Source organism: Pristiophorus japonicus, chromosome 8 (genome assembly GCF_044704955.1).
Source record: "Pristiophorus japonicus isolate sPriJap1 chromosome 8, sPriJap1.hap1, whole genome shotgun sequence".
Taxonomy (NCBI): Eukaryota; Metazoa; Chordata; class Chondrichthyes; family Pristiophoridae; genus Pristiophorus; species Pristiophorus japonicus.
Window position 1 is genome coordinate 18,361,381 of NC_091984.1, and position 17,230 is coordinate 18,378,610.

Consider the following 17,230-nt stretch of genomic DNA (forward strand, 5'->3'; position numbering starts at 1 on the left):
AACTCCTATCTTCCCCCTCAGGTGGACATAAAAGATCCCATGGCACTATTTGAAAAAGAGCAGGGGTGTCCTGGCCAATCTTTATCCCTCAACCAACACCTTAAAAAAAAACATTCTCTCATCATTTATTACATTGCTGTTTATCATCACCATATGCAGTCCCTCGAAACGAGGATACATAAGAACATAAGAACATAAGAATTAGGAACAGGAGTAGGCTATCTAGCCCCTCAAGCCTGCTCCACCATTCAATAAGATCATGGCTGATCTGGCCGTGGACTCAGCTCCACTTACCCGCCCTCTCCCCGTAACCCTTAATTCCCTTATTGGTTAAAAATCTATCTATCTCTGACTTGAATACATTCAATGAGCTAGCCTCAACTGCTTCCTTGGGCAGAGAATTCCACAGATTCACAACCCTCTGGGAGAAGAAATTCCTTCTCAACTCGGTTTTAAATTGGCTCCCCCGTATTTTGAGGCTGTACCCCATAGTTCTAGCCTCCCCTAACAGTGGAAACAACCTCTCTGCCTCTATCTTGTCTATCCCTTTCATGATTTTAAATGTTTCTATAAGATCACCCCTCATCCTTCTGAACTCCAACGAGTAAAGACCCAGTCTACTCAATCTATCATCATAAGGTAACCCCTCATCTCCGGAATCAGCCTCGTGAATCGTCTCTGTACCCTCTCCAAAGATAGTATACCCTTCCTTAAGTAAGGTGACCAAAACTGCACGCAGTACTCCAGATGCAGCCTTACCAATACCCTATACAGTTGCAGCAGGACCTCCCTGCTTTTGTACTCCATCCCTCTCGCAATGAAGGCCAACATTCCATTCGCCTTCCTGATCACCTGCTGCACCTGCAAACTAACTTTTTGGGATTCATGCACAAGGACCCCCAGGTCCCTCTGCATCTCAGTATGTTGTAATTTCTCCCCATTCAAATAATATTCCCTTTTACTTTTTTTTTCCCCAAGGTGGATGACCTCACACTTTCCGACATTGTATTCCATCTGCCAAACCTTCGCTCATTTGCTGAACCTATCTAAATCTCTTTGCAGCCTCTCTGTGTCCTCTACACAACCCGCTTTCCCACTAATCTTTGTGTCATCTGCAAATTTTGTTACACTACACTCTGTCCCCTCTTCCAGGTCATCTATGTATATTGTAAACAGTTGTGGTCCCAGCACCGATCCCTGTGGCACACCACTAACCACAGATTTCCAAACCGAAAAGGACCCATTTATCCCGACTCTCTGCTTTCTGTTCGCCAGCCAATTCTCTATCAATGATAATACATTTCCTCTGACTCCGCGTACCTTTATCTTCTGCAGTAACCTTTTGTGTGGCACCTTATCGAATACCTTTTGGAAATCTAAATACACCACATCCATCGGTACACCTCTATCCACCCTGCTAGTTATATCCTCAAAGAATTCTAGTAAATTAGTTAAACATGATTTCTCCTTCATGAATCCATGCTGCGTCTGCTTGATTGCACTATTCCTATCTAGATGTCCCGCTATTTCTTCCTTAATGATAGTTTCAAGCATTTTCCCCACTACAGATGTTAAACTAACTGGCCTATAGTTACCTGCCTTTTGTCTGCCCCCTTTTTTAAACAGAGGCGTTACATTAGCTGCTTTCCAATCCGCTGGTACCTCCCCAGAGTCCAGAGAATTTTGATAGATTATAACGAATGCATCTGCTATAACTTCCGCCATCTCTTGCTTCCACGCCAAAAAAGGATGAGTTCACAGATGTTTCAATGATGGAGCTAATATTCCAGGTCCTGAACTACATCCTGGAGGGTGGAAGATGCCTGTGTGTGGATTTTTTTGACGTGTGGTAACCATTGCACACCAGCCATTACATAGGTTTGACAGAGCTAGGGCTTGGTCCAGTGGCAAGGGTTAACCAAGACGACTGGAGACCTGCTCTGCTGCACGGACATAGTGCACACACACATCGCAGTGTGGGCTGGGCCCGTGCGGCCCCTGGCCCCGAACTCCCGCCTCTCCTGGGTCCCGATCACATCCCTTCACAGTCTCTTCGGCTCCTGCTGTATCTGTCCATGCTCCAATCACCGACCTGGACCTTGATAATGTCATTCTTCGCGGCCATCGCCCTCCTGCACCAGCTCGCGGAACTCCCTGAAGTAGTATGCCTCCACGCTGCTCCCGGACCACCGCACCTCCGCTCCTTTTATGACCCCGACCTGCCGCTGGTGTTCACGCAGATCGGGGCCTCCACACTGCTCCCAGGTGCTGCACCTCTGCTCCTTTTGTGGCCCTGACCTGTTTGTGGGACCTAACTGTGCAAATTAGCTGCCGCGCTTCCTACATTACAATAGTGACCACACTTCAAAAGAATGTCATTGGTTTTGTAGCGCTTTTGGACGTCCTGAGGTTGTGAAAAGAGAAAAGAAATAAAGAACTTGCATTTATACAGCATTTCATGACCTCATGCTGTCCCAAAGCGCTTTACAGCCAATTAAGTACTTTTGAAGTGTCGTCACTGTTGAAAATGTAGGAAACGCGGTAGTCAATTTACACACAGGTAGGTCTCACAAACGGCAATGTGATAATGACCAGATTATCTGTTTTATGTTGGTTGAGGGATAAATATTAGCCAGGACACTGAGGAGAGCTCCCCTGCTCTTCGAAATAGTGATGGCCTCCCAAAATGGCTATTATCTGCAGATCTCTAGTTATATTATCCACAAAGAAAATGCACATTTTAAAATCCATAACCATGAGCACAGCACTAATGTGCATCTGTTTCCTGGTGCTGATTTAATGGGCATAGTGGAGTTAAGTTTCAGTAGCACAGTTTATCTTAAACTTCCTGTTGATGCATCCTTCGCCCTCTCTCCTCTCCTCTAGTAATCGGATGCTCCAGTTTTCCATCCTACTGGAAGGCCCAGTCAGCTCTTAAGGTCTGTGAGCCAGAGGAGGGGTCTGGGGGAAGGTGCGTCCCATCATATGTTGAAAAATAACAGTTACAGATGCATGTAACTTGTAGTCTATTGATGTTCCCACTTTTTCCTCCCCTAGTATTTTTTGTAAATGTGTGCACACAGTCTATAGACGAGAGAAAACTCTGCAGGCGGCTGGAATATTTTGCTGTGCTGCATCCAGTAGCAGAATGCAAAAGCTGTCCTAAATTTCTCAATCCAGCCTCTCCTTAAAAGATCGACTCGTGTCTTGCCAAGTTGGAGATTTCAGTTTCCCACACTGTATTCTTCTGGCCCATCTAAATGAGCTTGCTGAATTGGTGCCAATCGTGCTGGATTTCTGAACATTTTTTTGTATATGCTGTGGATGAATGCCATTTGGGAACTGGGCTGACGCTGTTAAAACTGTTATTGGGAAGATTCCAAAGTGAGAGATTATAAGTAATGTTTTTTTTCCATTGCTGGCAAACAAAGAATGAGTTACAGAACCATTTGAACAGTGACACAACTGGCTTTTTTAGCACTTTTTTTTGTGCTCAAAGTGCAGGATGTTGATGGGTAAGAAACGTTGATAGCTTCGGGGTGTGGGTGAGTGCTGGGTGTCAGCAATTTTCCGTTTCAAGTCGATATCCAATTCCCTTTTGAAAGTTACTATTAAATCTGCTTCCGCTGCCCTTTGAGGCAATGCATTCCAGAAGTTGCTACTTTAAAAAAAAACAATTTTCCTCATCTCCCCTCTGGTTTATTTGTCATTCATATTTAAGTGTGCGTGCAGGGCTCTGCTAACCGGTATGGGAAGGCTGGTGACAGTTTACCGGTTTTGGTCAAGAGTTGACTCTGCTGCTGGCCTTTTGCTAGCGTTACAACTGTAAAACAGCGGACTATGTGGGAACTTTTTGAACTTTAAATTGAAAGTTTTCTTCACCCCGGTTGCAGTTAGCTGCAGTCAATGTGAAGCCAGAACAATGGACCACACCCTCTTGAAAATGCTTATGCATCTGAACCCAAAAGTCAGCAGTATGACTGCAGTTGGACAACAACAGACAGTTGCTCTAATTAGATCTTAAAAGTGCTTCGTAGTTGCTGTGTTTTGCTTCTATTATAAAGGTGTTAGTTCACCTAAGAAATGTCAAGTGGGAACTTTCAGCACTATCTTTTATCTCTTAGTTTTTGAGGTTGTTGGTGTAGTTCTAGTTGATGGCTATGCCGCCTAATGCATTTTATAGTTGGTCGAAAGGCAGTAAAGAGAACTCCATGGGCAATAAGTCTGATTTTAATTAGTCTTTTAGGAGCACCATTTGTTATGTCTGGGAATACAAGGCTTATCATGTATTAGACGATCCTTCTCTCCCTTCTATATATATTTATATACTCAGCCTTTCTTGTGTCTCCTTAATTTATCTATTGCTTTAGCATTGTGGTAACCCCATGCTGTCTTCCACTGCTTGAATTCACTGGAGCTTTTTCTCCGATCATACTAAATTCCTCTGAACTTTCCTTTCTAATTCCTTGTAAGCTTCAAATATGCCGTCCCTACACATCTTATCTCATTCTCGCATCCTCATTATGTCAAAATTGAGACTCACCAAAGTCTCTTATGTCCAGCTCATTCTTTCCCAGATCCTTAAAGCTGTGGAACTCCTTTCATCCCTCCGTCTTTAGTCTTTCCCTTCCCTTAGAAACTTCAGGCATGTACTCTGCAACACCTAATCACTACTATCTGATTTACACCATCTTAGTGTCATAAATCATACAGCCCACTGTGCCTGCGCCGAGCTATCCAATTAGTCCCAATCCTCATGCTCTTTCCCCAAAGCCCTGCAAATTTTTCCTTTTCATTTGAAACCTTGGTGCTGTCCCGTATTGTGGGTCTGGACCTTCACCGTGGTTTCTCAGTTATTTTTAAGATTTGGATGATCTGAATTGCACGTTCATCTGCGCCATGTGAGGCGAGTGAAGCTTGAAGACAAAATGAACCAAAATGGCTCATTAATTGGGACTAAAAGCACATAGGGAGCGTTATTTAATTGAGACATGCGGTTCAACTTCCTCCAGACTACAAATTTGATGCAGAGAAAAGCCTCCTTTTAATTCAAGAATTGGAGGATGCGTGGGGAATACCGCAGTTCTTCTTTGGGCCTGGCATTTGGGTTCAACTTTCATATGATCACTGACCAAACGCCGTATTGTGTGGTCAAGACAGAGAGATATTTAACAGCTGCAATAAAATAGCATAGTTGAGATGGTGCCCAGACAATGAACGGTACGAGCTAGTGTATGTGTGGTCCTTTGGCCATTTATCATTGTCAGAACTTGTGCGACAACGTGTGCTGCAATCCGCCGTATGCTGGGGAAGCAACCTACGCTCATTAATCCAGAGCAAACCTTTACTTCCTGCTCTGATGGCTGTGTGCTTGTGACTCGCATTTGCTTACCCATCCCTTGTCTGGAAAACAAGCTCCTAATTTATATGATTACACATCACATTTTGCTTAGAGCATGAGAATTTATGGAAAAACAAGCCGCCTCCTATTCACTACGGCAACCCCACTTATCTGCCTTCTCACCATATTAGGTAGGATATATTGATCTTGCAGGGAGGGCAGCGTAGATTTACTAGAATGATACATGGACTCAAAAGGTTAAATTACAAGGAGAGTGTACAAACTAAGGTTATATTTCCTGGAATTTAGTAAGTTAAGGGTTGATTTGATTGAAGTTTTTAAGATATTAAGGGGAATTGATAGGGTAGATAGAGAGAAACTATTTCCGCTGATTAGGGGGTCTAGGACTAGGGAGCATAGTCTAAAAATTAGAACCAGTCTTCAGGAGTGAAGTTAGTAAACACTTCTACATGCAAAGGCTGGTAGAAGTTTGGAACTCTTCCAGAAACAGCAGTTGATGCGAGCTCAATTATTAATTTTAAATCTGAGATTGATAGACTTTTGTTAATCAAAGGTATTAAGGGATATGGGGCAAAGGGAGTATATAGAGTTAGGTCACAGATCAGCCATCATCATCATCATCATCATAGGCAGTCCCTCGAAATCGAGGAAGACTTGCTTCCACTCTGAGTTCTCAGGTGACTGTACAGTCCAACACGGGAATTACAGTCTCTGTCACAGGTGGGACAGACAGTGGTTGAAGGAAGAGGTGGGTTGGGGAGTCTGATTTGCCGCACGCTCCTTCTGCTGTCTGCGCTTGATTTCTGCACGCTCTCAGCAACGAGACTCGAGGTGCTTTCAACGCCTTCCCGGATGCTCTTCCTCCACTTAGGGTGGTCTTGGGCTAAGGACTCCCAGATGCCAGTCGATATGTTGCACTTTGAGGGTGTCCTTCAGGCGTTTCCTCTGCCCACCTGGGACTCGCTTGCTGTGTTGGAGTTCCGAGTAAAGGGTTTGCTTCGGGCATGCGGACAGTGTGGCCCGCCCAACAGAGCTAGTCGAGTGTGGTCAGTGCTTTGATGTTGGTCTGAGCGAGAACACTGATGTTGGTGAGTCTATCCTCCCAGTGGATTTGCAGGATCTTGCGGAGGCAACTGCTACCCGGTCATCAAAATCCACGGTGCGGCTTTGGACAACGTTGACCATTTTCCATACCTCTGGAACCTACTGTCAGCAAGGGCCTCCAGTGCACCAGCCTTCCGTTGCCTAAGGAAGAGAGTGTTTGAAGACCAGGACCTCCAATCTGGCACCAAGTTTATAATCTACAGGGCAGTGGTGATACCCACCCTCCTGTATGGCTCAGAGTCGTGGGCCATCTACAGTAGAGATACCTCAAAGCACAGATCAGCCATGATCTCATTGACTGGCAGAACAGGTTTGAGAGGCTAAATGGCCTACTTCTGCTCCTATATTACTGACCCCTTCCCTCCCCTAAAACACATCTCGCTGGCTCCTGTGCCCATTCATTGCTTGCTTCATTGGCCTTCCCACTTAACATTCCACAACTCAAAAATAAGTTTTGCCTGACTTTGCTTCTTACTCCATACTTGCTTATTTTAACTTTAAAAAGAAAAAGTTGTTGGTAAATAGCCAGAAACTCCAGCACGCACGTTCTCCAAGATCTCTCTCTCCTAGCCAGCAATTTGGAAGGCGGTAAGGATATCTAAAGGAAAAAGACAGATTTAAACCCAGTAACTTGTTGGGTCAGCTGATTACATAAGAACATAAGAAGTAGGAGCAGGAGTAGGCCATGCAGCCGCTCGAGCCTGCTCCGCCACTTAATACGATCACGGCTGATCTGACCGTGGACTCAGGTCAACTTCCCTGCCCGCTCCCAATAACTGCTAGTGGAGCTGCACTGGATGTGGTTGTGGCTGCAACAAAGGTAAGCTATCCCTCCTCGTCCTTCTCAACTTGCCTGCAGCCTTTGGCACTGTTAACCACTCCATCCTCTTCTAATGCCTCTCCACTGTTGTCCAGCTGAGTGGGACTGCATTCGCCTGGTGGACATTCTTCGCTATCGAATCGTTGCCAAGAATCACCTGCAATGGCTTCTCTTCCTACTCCCACATCGTTACCTCTGGTGTCTCCCCCAAGGATCTATCCTTAGTCCCCTCCTTTTTCTCATCTACATAGAAACATAGAAAATAGGTGCAGGAGTAGGCTATTCGGCCCTTCGAGCCTGCACCACCATTCAATAAGATCATGGCAGATCATTCCCTCAGTATCCCTTTCCTGCTTTCTCTCCATACCCCTTGATCCCCTTAGTCATAAGGGCCATATCTAACTTCCTCTTGAATGTATCCAATGAACTGGCATCAACAACTCTTTGCGGCAGGGAATTCCACAAGTTAACAACTCTCTGAGTGAAGAAGTTTCTCCTCATCTCAGTCCTAAATGGCTTATCCCTTATCCTTAGACTGTGTCCCCTGGTTCTGGACTTCCCCAACATCGGGAACATTCTACCCGCATCTAACCTGTCCCGTCCCGTCAAAATCGTATATGTTTCTATGAGATCCCCTCTCATCCTTCTAAACTCCAGTGAATACAGGCCCAGTTGATCCAGTCTCTCCTCATATGTCAGTCCAGCCATCCCAGGAATCAGTCTGGTCAATCTTCGCTGCACTCCCTCAATAGCAAGAACGTCCTTCCTCAGATTAGGAGACCAAAACTGAACACAATATTCCAGGTGAGGCCTCACCAAGGCCCTGTGCAACTGCAGTAAGACCTCCCTGCTCCTATACTCAAATCCCCTAGCAATGAAGGCCAACATACCATTTGCCTTCCTCACCGCCTGCTGTACCTGCATGCCAACTTTCAATGACTGATGAACCATGACACCCAGGTCTCGTTGCACCTCCCCTTTTCCTAATCTGCCGCCATTCAGATAATATTCTGTCTTCGTGTTTTTGCCCCCAAAATGGATAACCTCACATTTATCCACATTATACTGCATCTGCCATGCATTTGTCCACTCACCTAACCTGTCCAAGTCACCCTGCAGCCTCCTAGCGTCCCCCTCACAGCTCACACTGCCACCCAGTTTAGTGTCATTTGCAAACTTGGAGATATTACACTCAATTCCTTCATCCAAATCATTGATGTATATTGTAAAGAGCTGGGGTCCCAGCACTGAGCCCTGCGGCACTCCATTCGTCACTGCCTGCCATTCTGAAAAGGACCCGTTTATCCCGACTCTCTGCTTCCTGTCTGCCAACCAGTTCTCTATCCACGTCAGTACATTACCTCTAATACCATGTGCTTTGATTTTGCACACCAATCTATTGTGTGGGACCTTGTCAAAAGCCTTTTGAAAGTCCACATACACCACATCCACTGGTTCTCCCTTGTCCCACTCTACTAGTTACATCCTCAAAAAATTCCAGAAGATTTGTCAAGCATGATTTCCCCTTCATAAATCCATGCTGACTTGGACCAATCCTATCATTGCTTTCCAAATGTGCTGCTTAAATACTCTTCTTTAAATACTCTGGGATGCAGACTATCAGGCCCCGGGATTTATCAGTCTTCAATCCCATCAATTTCCCCAACACAATTTCCCACCTAATAAGGATACCCTTCAGTTCCTCCTTCTCACTAGACGCTCGGTCCCCAGTACTTCCGGAAGGTTATTTGTGTCTTCCTTCGTGAAGACAAAACCAAAGTATTTGTTCAATTGGTCTGCCACCACTTTGGTCTGCCATAAATTCACCTGAATCTGATTGCAAGGGACTTACGTTTATCTTCACTAATCTTTTTCACTTCACATATCTATAGAAGCTTTTGCAGTCAGTTTTTAAGTTCCCGGCAAGCTCCTTCTCGTACTCTATTTTCCCCCTCTTAATTAAACCCTTTGTCCTCCTCTGCTGAATTCTAAATTTCTCCCAGTCCTCAGGTTTGTTGCTTTTTCTGGCCAATTTATATGCCTCTTCCTTGGATTTAACACTATCCTTAATTTCCCTTGTTAGCCACGGTTGAGCCACCTTCCCCGTTTTATTTTTACTTCAGACAGGGCTGTACAATTGCTGAAGTTCATCCATGTGATCTTTAAATGTTTGCCATTGCCTATCCACCGTCAACCCTTTAAGTATCTATTCAAGCCAATTCATGCCTCAAACCATCGAAGTTACCTTTCCTTAAGTTCAGAACCCTAGTTTCTGAATTAACTGTGTCACTCTCCATCTTAATAAAGAATTCTACCATGTTATGGTCACTCTTCCCCAAGGGACCTCGCACAACAAGATTGCTAATTAGTCCTTTCTCATTACACATCACCCAGTCTAGGATGGCAGCTCTCTAGTTGGTTCCTTGACATATTGGTCTAGAAAACCATCCATAATACACTCCAGGAAATCCTCCTCCATCGCATTGCTACCAGTTTGGTTAGCCCAATATGTAGATTAAAGTCACCCATGATAACTACTGTACCTTTATTGCATGCATCCCTAATTTCTTGTTTGATGATGTCCCCAACCTTACTACTACTGTTTGGTGGTCAGCACACAACTCCCACTAGGGTTTTCTGCCCCTTGGTATTCTGTAGCTCCACCCATACCGATTCCACATCATCCAAGCTAATGTCCTTTCTTACTTATTGCATTAATTTCCCCTCTAACCAGCAATGCCACCCGACCTCCTTTTCCTTTCTGTGTATCCTTCCTAACTGTTGAATACCCTGGATGTTGAGTTCCCAGCCTTGGTCACCCTGGAGCCATGTCTCTGTGATGCCAATTACATCATATCCATTAGCTACTATCTGCGCAGTTAATTCGTCCACCTTATTCCGAATACTCCTCGCATTGAGGCACAGAGCCTTCAGGCTTGACTTTCTAACACACTTTGCCCCTTTAGAATTTTGGTGTAATGTGGCCCTTTTTGCTTTTTGCCTTAGGTTTCTCTGCCCTCCACTTTTACTTTTCTTCTTTCTCTATTTTGCTTCTGCCCCCATTCTACTTCCCTCTGTCTCCCTGCATAGGTTCCCATTCCCCTGCCATATTAGTTTAACTCCTTCCCAACAGCACTAGCAAACACTCCTCCTAGGACATTGGTTCCGGTCCTGCCCAGGTGCAGACTGTCCGGTTTGTACTGGTCCCACCTCCCCCAGAACCGGTTCCAATGTCCCAGGAATTTGAATGCCTCCCTTCTGTACCACTCCTCAAGCCACGTATTCATCTGAGCTATCCTGCGATTCCTACTCAGACTAGCACATGGCACTGGTAGCAATCCTGAGATTACCACTTTTGAGGTCCTACTTTTAAATTTAGCTCCTAGCTCCCTAAATTCGTCTCGTAGGACCTCATCCCGTTTTTTTTTTACCTATATCGTTGGTACCTATATGCACCACGACAACTGGCTGTTCACCCTCCCTTTTCAGAATGCCCTGCACCCGCTCCGAGACATCCTTGACCCTTGCACCAGGGAGGCAACATACCATCCTGGAGTCTCGGTTGCGGCCGCAGAAACGTCTATCTATTCCCCTTACAATTGAATCCCCTATCACTATAGCTCTCCCACTCTTTTTCCTGCCCTCCTGTGCAGCAGAGCCACCCACGGTGCCATGAACTTGGTTGCTGCTGCCCTCCCCTGATGAGTCATCCTCCTCAACAATTCCCAAAGCGGTGTATCTGTTTTGCAGGGGGATGACCGCAGGGGACCCCTGCACTACTTTCCTTGCACTGCTCTTCCTGTTGGTCATCCATTCCCTATCTGGCTGTGTACCCTTTACCTGCAGTGACTAACTCACTAAACATGCTATTCACGTCATTCTCAGCATTGTGCATGCTCCAGAGTGAATCCACCCGCAATGCGGTCGGTCAGGAGCTGCAGGCGGATACACTTCCCGCACATGTAGTCGTCCGGGACACCGGAAGCATGATTGGGATACACTGTGGCCTCAGCTTTTCACCATATATATGAATGACTTGGATGAAGGAATGGAGAGTTGTGTATACAAGCTTGAAGCTGACACTAACTTGGGAAGTACAGTAGGTTGTGTAGTTAGATGCTGGAAATTACAAAGGGATATAGGCAGACTAAGTGAGTAAAATCATGGCAGATGGAGTTCAATGCGGGGAATCGTGCCGTGATCCCCTTTGGATCCGAGAGACAAAATTGGCTAAAGGACAGAAAACAGAGAGTAGTGGTGAACGCTTGCTTTCAGACTGGAGGGGAGTATACAGTAGTGTGCCCCAGGGGTCAGTATTACAACCAATGCTCTTTTTCATGTATATTAATGACTTGGACTTGGGCAGGGCATAATTTCAAAGTTTGCAGATGACACGAAAATTTAAAATGTAGTAAACAATGAGGAGGATAGCAGCAGCCTTCAGGAGCACATAAACAGTTTGGTGAAATGGGCAGATGGATGGCAGATGAAATTTAACACAGATAAATGTGAATTGATGCATTTTGGTAGGAAGAATGAGGAGGGGCAATATAAACTAAATGGTACAATTTTAAAGCAACAGAGGGATCACGGGATAGATGAACAAGTGTTTGAAGGTCAAGTTGAGAAGGATGTTAAAGCATCCTTGGCTTTATTAATAGAGGCATCGAGTACAAAAGCAAGGAAGTTATGCGAAACCTTTATAAAACACTGGTTAGACCTCAGCTGGGGTATTGCATTCAGTTCTGGGCACCACATTTTAGGAAGGATGTCAAGGCCTTGGAGAGAGTGCAGAGGAGATTTACGAGAATGATATCAGGGATGAGGGACTTCAGTTATGTGGAGAGACTGGACAAGCTGGGATTATTCTCCTTACAGCAGAGTAGATTAAGGGGAGATCTAAATGATTTTGATGGACTATATAAGGAGAGCCTGTTTCCAGTGGCAGAAGGATCGGTAACCAGTGGACATAGATTTAAGGCGATTGGCGAAAGAACCAGAGGTGACATGAGGAAACATTTTTTTTTTACACAGCGAATTGTTGTGATCTGGGCTGCACAGCCTGAAAGGGTGGTGGAAGCAGATTCCATAACAATGTTCAAAAGAGAATTGGCTCAATACCTGAAGGGAAAAATTTCCAAGGGCTATGGGGAAAGAGCAGGGGAGTGGGACGAAATAGCTTTACAAAAGAGTTGGCACAGACACAACGGGCCAAAAGGCCTCCTCAAGTAATTCTATGATAAGTAGGGCCATGACTGACTATACGCCCCAAAATCCCCCATTACTTGTTGAATTCCTAGGATTTCCCAAATTCTGTTGAATATTTAGTACTCATTAAGATGCCAATGCTGAGATTGGAGCTTTTCCCCACTTCTGCCACCTGGCGTGAAGATCCAGACATTTTGATGGGGGTCTGGCATAGAATCAAAGTTCCTGCACATTGCCCTAACAGCATTGAGTCATGCTCGCTCCTCATCAGAACCATTTCCTGAGCCATTGTGCCCCTCCCATCCCCTATGTGACCTTTCTCCCATTCTTTGTGTTGAGCGTCTGATTACTGGCAGTAAGCTTGAGATTGCGAGAGCTTTCTTCACTTGGAACTGAATGCTGTCTAAGGAGCTGGACAAGTAAATAAAAGATTTTGGTGCTATCAGTTCGGACTGGATTCAAAGCCATATACATTTTACAATGGTTGTGCATTTTATTTCCTAAGATATATAGAGGGTTAGAGTATAAATGATATTTGTTACATGCTAAAAGTTACTGAGGGTGCACTTTTAAGAAAGCATATTGGGGAACCTCATTTATGTTCCTGACTATCTTTCTCATCTTAAGTTTCTATACTTGTAACTTTTGGTTTATTCCGAATATCTTTATGTAATATTTTGTCTTGCATTATCTTTTAATCAGTTACCAGAGGCTGCTACAGACCATTGCTGTACTGGAAGCTCAGCGGGCCCAGGCTATTCAAGACTTGGAATGTTTAAGCAAACATCAGAAGGAAGGATTGAAGGAACCCATTGCGTTTGTAGAAAATCTCCAACAGAAGGTAAGTCATAAACAGGGCCTTAATAAATTTGTGGAATACTTTTTTTTGTATTCATTAGAGAAGTAGCAGGGGCTCTTTTTTTCCCCAGTGTTTCTCGCCTGTGTATTTTTATCTCTCGACTTTCATTAAAATCCCTAATTATGATATGTAGATCAGCTATTTGGATAATTCTGTATCTAGCAAGTGAATTCTGTTTTTTTTTTTGTTTCATTCCATTGTATGTAAGATGTTTAAAAATTATTAACATAGAAGAAAGCAAAGTCAACCATATGGGTGCGTCGTTGCACACTGAGACTTTGTGATGGAGGGTGTGATCTGTCAGGATTGTGGGTCCAAATCCCGCCTGCCAACACCAGGATTGAATGCATAAACTGGGCTGACACTCCATTGCAGTACTGAGTGAATGCTGCATTGTCGGAGGTGCTGATGAGTTATTGCTCAGAGGTCCTGGATACCAAAGCTGTAATGGGAAGATGGTCAAGATGAGATCGAATGGGCAGAAGGGCTCTCTTCACCTGTGTACTTGGGACATAGCCAACACTAGCACGGCAATATTTATTGTTCATCCCTAGTTAACATGAGGGCATTAAAAGTCTACTGCACTGCGTGGAACTGGAGGCAGACCAGGTAGGGGTGGTAGGTTCTGTTTCTTGATCAGTCCGAGGCAGTCCCTCAGAATAGAGGAAGACTTGCTTCCACTCTTAAAAAGAGTCCTTAGGTGGCTGAATAGTCCAATACGAGAACCACAGTCCCTGTCACAGGTGGGACAGATAGTCATTGAGGACAAGGAAGGGTGGGACAGATTTGCTGCACGCTCTTTCCGCTGCCTGTGCTTGATTTCTGCATGCTCTCGGTGATGAGACTTGAGGTGCTCAGCGCCCTCCCGGATGCACTTCCTCCACAGGGCGGTCTTTGGCCAGGGACTCCCAGGTGTCGGTGGGGTTGCACTTTATCAGGGAGGCTTTGCGGATGTCCTTGTAACGTTTCCTCTGCCCACCTTTGGCTCGTTTGCCGTGAAGGAGATCCGAGTAGAGCGCTTGCTTTGGGAGTCTCATGTCTGGCATTAGTGAACTACCAGGGTTTTTACGACAATCTGGCAGCTTTAATGGTCCCCATCTAAGTACAGTCTTTAGCTTTCTGGTGTGTGTAGGAAGGAATGGGTCCAGTGGACATTTGTAGACTGCTGTTGTTTCATGTCTAAGCAATCCAGCGATAGCATTGCCATCTGTGGCCCACCTTGTCCCAGCTGAATGGAGCAGTTTGACTGAGCTACAGTGCTATATTAAATAAGTGGCTAAGAGCTGGAGAGACTTGGCCAGCACATAGGTGGGAAAAAAATTGGCCGAATCTAGGATTCAACCTTTTATGAATTTTTTTACGAGACCTATAACTGAAATAGGGATTCATTTTGTATTTCGTAGAATCTTATGGCATAGAAGCAGGCCATTTGGCCCACTGTGCCTGTGCCAGCTCTTTGAAAGAGCTTAGCCCCTTTCTTGCTATTTCCCCATAGCCCTGCAAATTTTCTGTTTCAAGTATTTATCCAATAAGTTACTATTGAATCTGCTTCCACCACCCTTTCAGGCAGTGAATTCCAGAGCATCATAATTGCTGCGTAAATAAAAAATTCTCATCTCTTTCCCGTTTCCCCCCCCCAGTTCTTTTGCCAATTATCTGTGTCCTCTGGTTACCGACCCTCCTGCTAGTGGAAACGGTTTCTCCCGATCTACTCGATCAAAACCCCTTATAATTTTCTTCATCTTTTCTGAGTACTTATTTTACGACCTTAGCTGGTAGGAAAAAAATCTGATACACAGAATGTGGATAGATTTCTAACAGTTGAAAATTTGCCTGTAACGTAGGTTGACATGGGACTCCCATGTCCGCAAAGAGTGGTTCAGTTGCCTCAGATCCCATGGGACCATTATACGTCTGGTCTCGGCAATTTTGAAAAAGAATACAGAAATAAGAAACACAACACACGGAGGTTAAAACTGATCTTTGACAAAGGTACGTGCTTGTTTGTACAGTTTCCTTCTCCATTCACTTCCTCATGAGAGCTCATTAATAAAATGCCGCTAAGTTTGTGAATTTTTCTTTCTGGAGGTTGTTCAATCTTTTTAGAAATGCATTAAAAGTAGCATGTTTTTTTTGAATCATAGGATCTTACAGGTCATTCAGCCCACGGTGCCTGTGCTGGCTCTTCAAAAATACCATCTAATTAGTCCCACTCTCCTGCACTTTCCCCAAAGCCCTGCATTTTTATTCCTTTTCAAGTATATATCCAATTCCCATTTTGGAACTTGTGTTTTTTCTAATTTAGTTTTTTCTCAAATTTTGTTTAATATCTGAAACTTTTCTTACCTGGGCTAGGTTTGCCTCTGAGACCAAAAAGTCCTATGGATTCCAAGAAGGATGCAGAGTCATCATCTGCTTCTTTTTACTCTTCAATGTTGCCTTCAAGCGATGCCCCCGAAGTAATGATAGCAAACAGTCGTGCGCAGGTAAGTACAAGTTTCCAGGGAAATGGTGAAAATGAATTAATTTGATGCAATATTTTAATTTAACATTATCATGAAATAGTGCTTCTAACAGAGATGCAAGTTTAATGTCGGTGCAAAGTGGTTTCAGGTTTACGCTATCGCTAAACTCCCATAGTGTAAATTGGATGTTAAGGCCCAAACTGACTGGGAGCCTTGCTCTGGTGTCATGTTGAGCCGAGCCTCTGGATTCAGGCTCATTTACATTATTAAAACTGCGAGAAGCAAAGCTGCTTTGCAGCAACGCTACAGTTGTACAGTCCTTGGGTACTCGCACCCTTCCTTCCTGCAAGATAATTTCTTTAGGAAATTCTCCAATTTATGAGGAGAAATTGCTAATTTCCTTCACTCTGCTTGCTGGGAAGCTGCTATGTTGGGACATGAGCTATGTTGGGCTTATCAGCCAAGCATGTGATCACCTCTAATCTGACTGAAGTGTGATGGGCAATGACAAGGTAGATAGGAATGATTTCCTACTCCGAATAATGGGAGACAATCTTCACATTTGAGCTAAGCATATTAAAAGCAAATTGAGAAAACGCTTCACCACACATAGCAATGTGTTTGGGCAGTCTCACTCCAATTGCTGGTTGTTTTGGGTCCACAGTGAGAAAACAACCCTATTTTGGCACTAAATAGTGCAGTAGAGGTGAAGATAGATTGGGCTAATATTTTCAATGTGTGCTCGATACAGCAAAATTGTAAGCAGATTTATAAAGAAAGTGTTTGCAATTTCACTGCACATATTGCATATATGAAATCTTAGCCCATTATTGGATCCAAGTAGAGAGAACTGTACTCTAACCAGCTGAGCTGTACCTGACCTTAGAATGGTTGCAATCGGGTGCCTCCAATGGGAGCATATTTTCACAGCTAACAACTCTTACACAATGAAATAAAACCACTAAAGCAATTGTGCAGATTAAATGTTTCAGATAAAGATCGCTTGGTTTTAAACATGTTTGTTTTTTTACATTGTGTTTCTGTAATGTTACATGGAATTTACAGCACAGAAACTGGCCATACGCCGGTATTTATGCTCCATGTGAGCCACTACTTCAGGGACTTAAGCAGGATGGGGCTTGAATTGGCAGCAGTGCAGGATACTGAGTTTAGGCATCACTAAATCATTTCGAAAGAGACATAGAGAAGGGAAAGTGATCATAGTTGTTTGCTTCAGAATTGGTAATACCTGCAAGGCTTAATGTGTTCGCCAATAAAAGTATATTTATATTCACACTTAATATTCACTGTCCCTATCTATATTCTTATGTCTACTCACAACTCTAAAATCACTGTAATAATAATTATTCATTATGCAAATAAAGTTTTCCCGAAGTGTATCTCAAGCAATG

General features: G+C 44.1%; 1 protein-coding gene across 5 annotated transcripts in view; it reads left to right on the plus strand.

The window, feature by feature from the left end:
- The window catches only part of zzz3 (zinc finger, ZZ-type containing 3), a 144,687-nt gene that overhangs the window by 91,844 nt on the left and 35,613 nt on the right, over positions 1 to 17,230 (plus strand). For all 5 annotated transcript variants that reach the window (XM_070886540.1, XM_070886542.1, XM_070886544.1 and 2 more), the window contains 3 exons: positions 13,197 to 13,335; positions 15,198 to 15,345; positions 15,709 to 15,839. In XM_070886540.1, the coding sequence (XP_070742641.1) occupies positions 13,197 to 13,335; positions 15,198 to 15,345; positions 15,709 to 15,839 (418 nt within the window). The remainder of the gene's footprint in view (positions 1 to 13,196; positions 13,336 to 15,197; positions 15,346 to 15,708; positions 15,840 to 17,230) is intronic.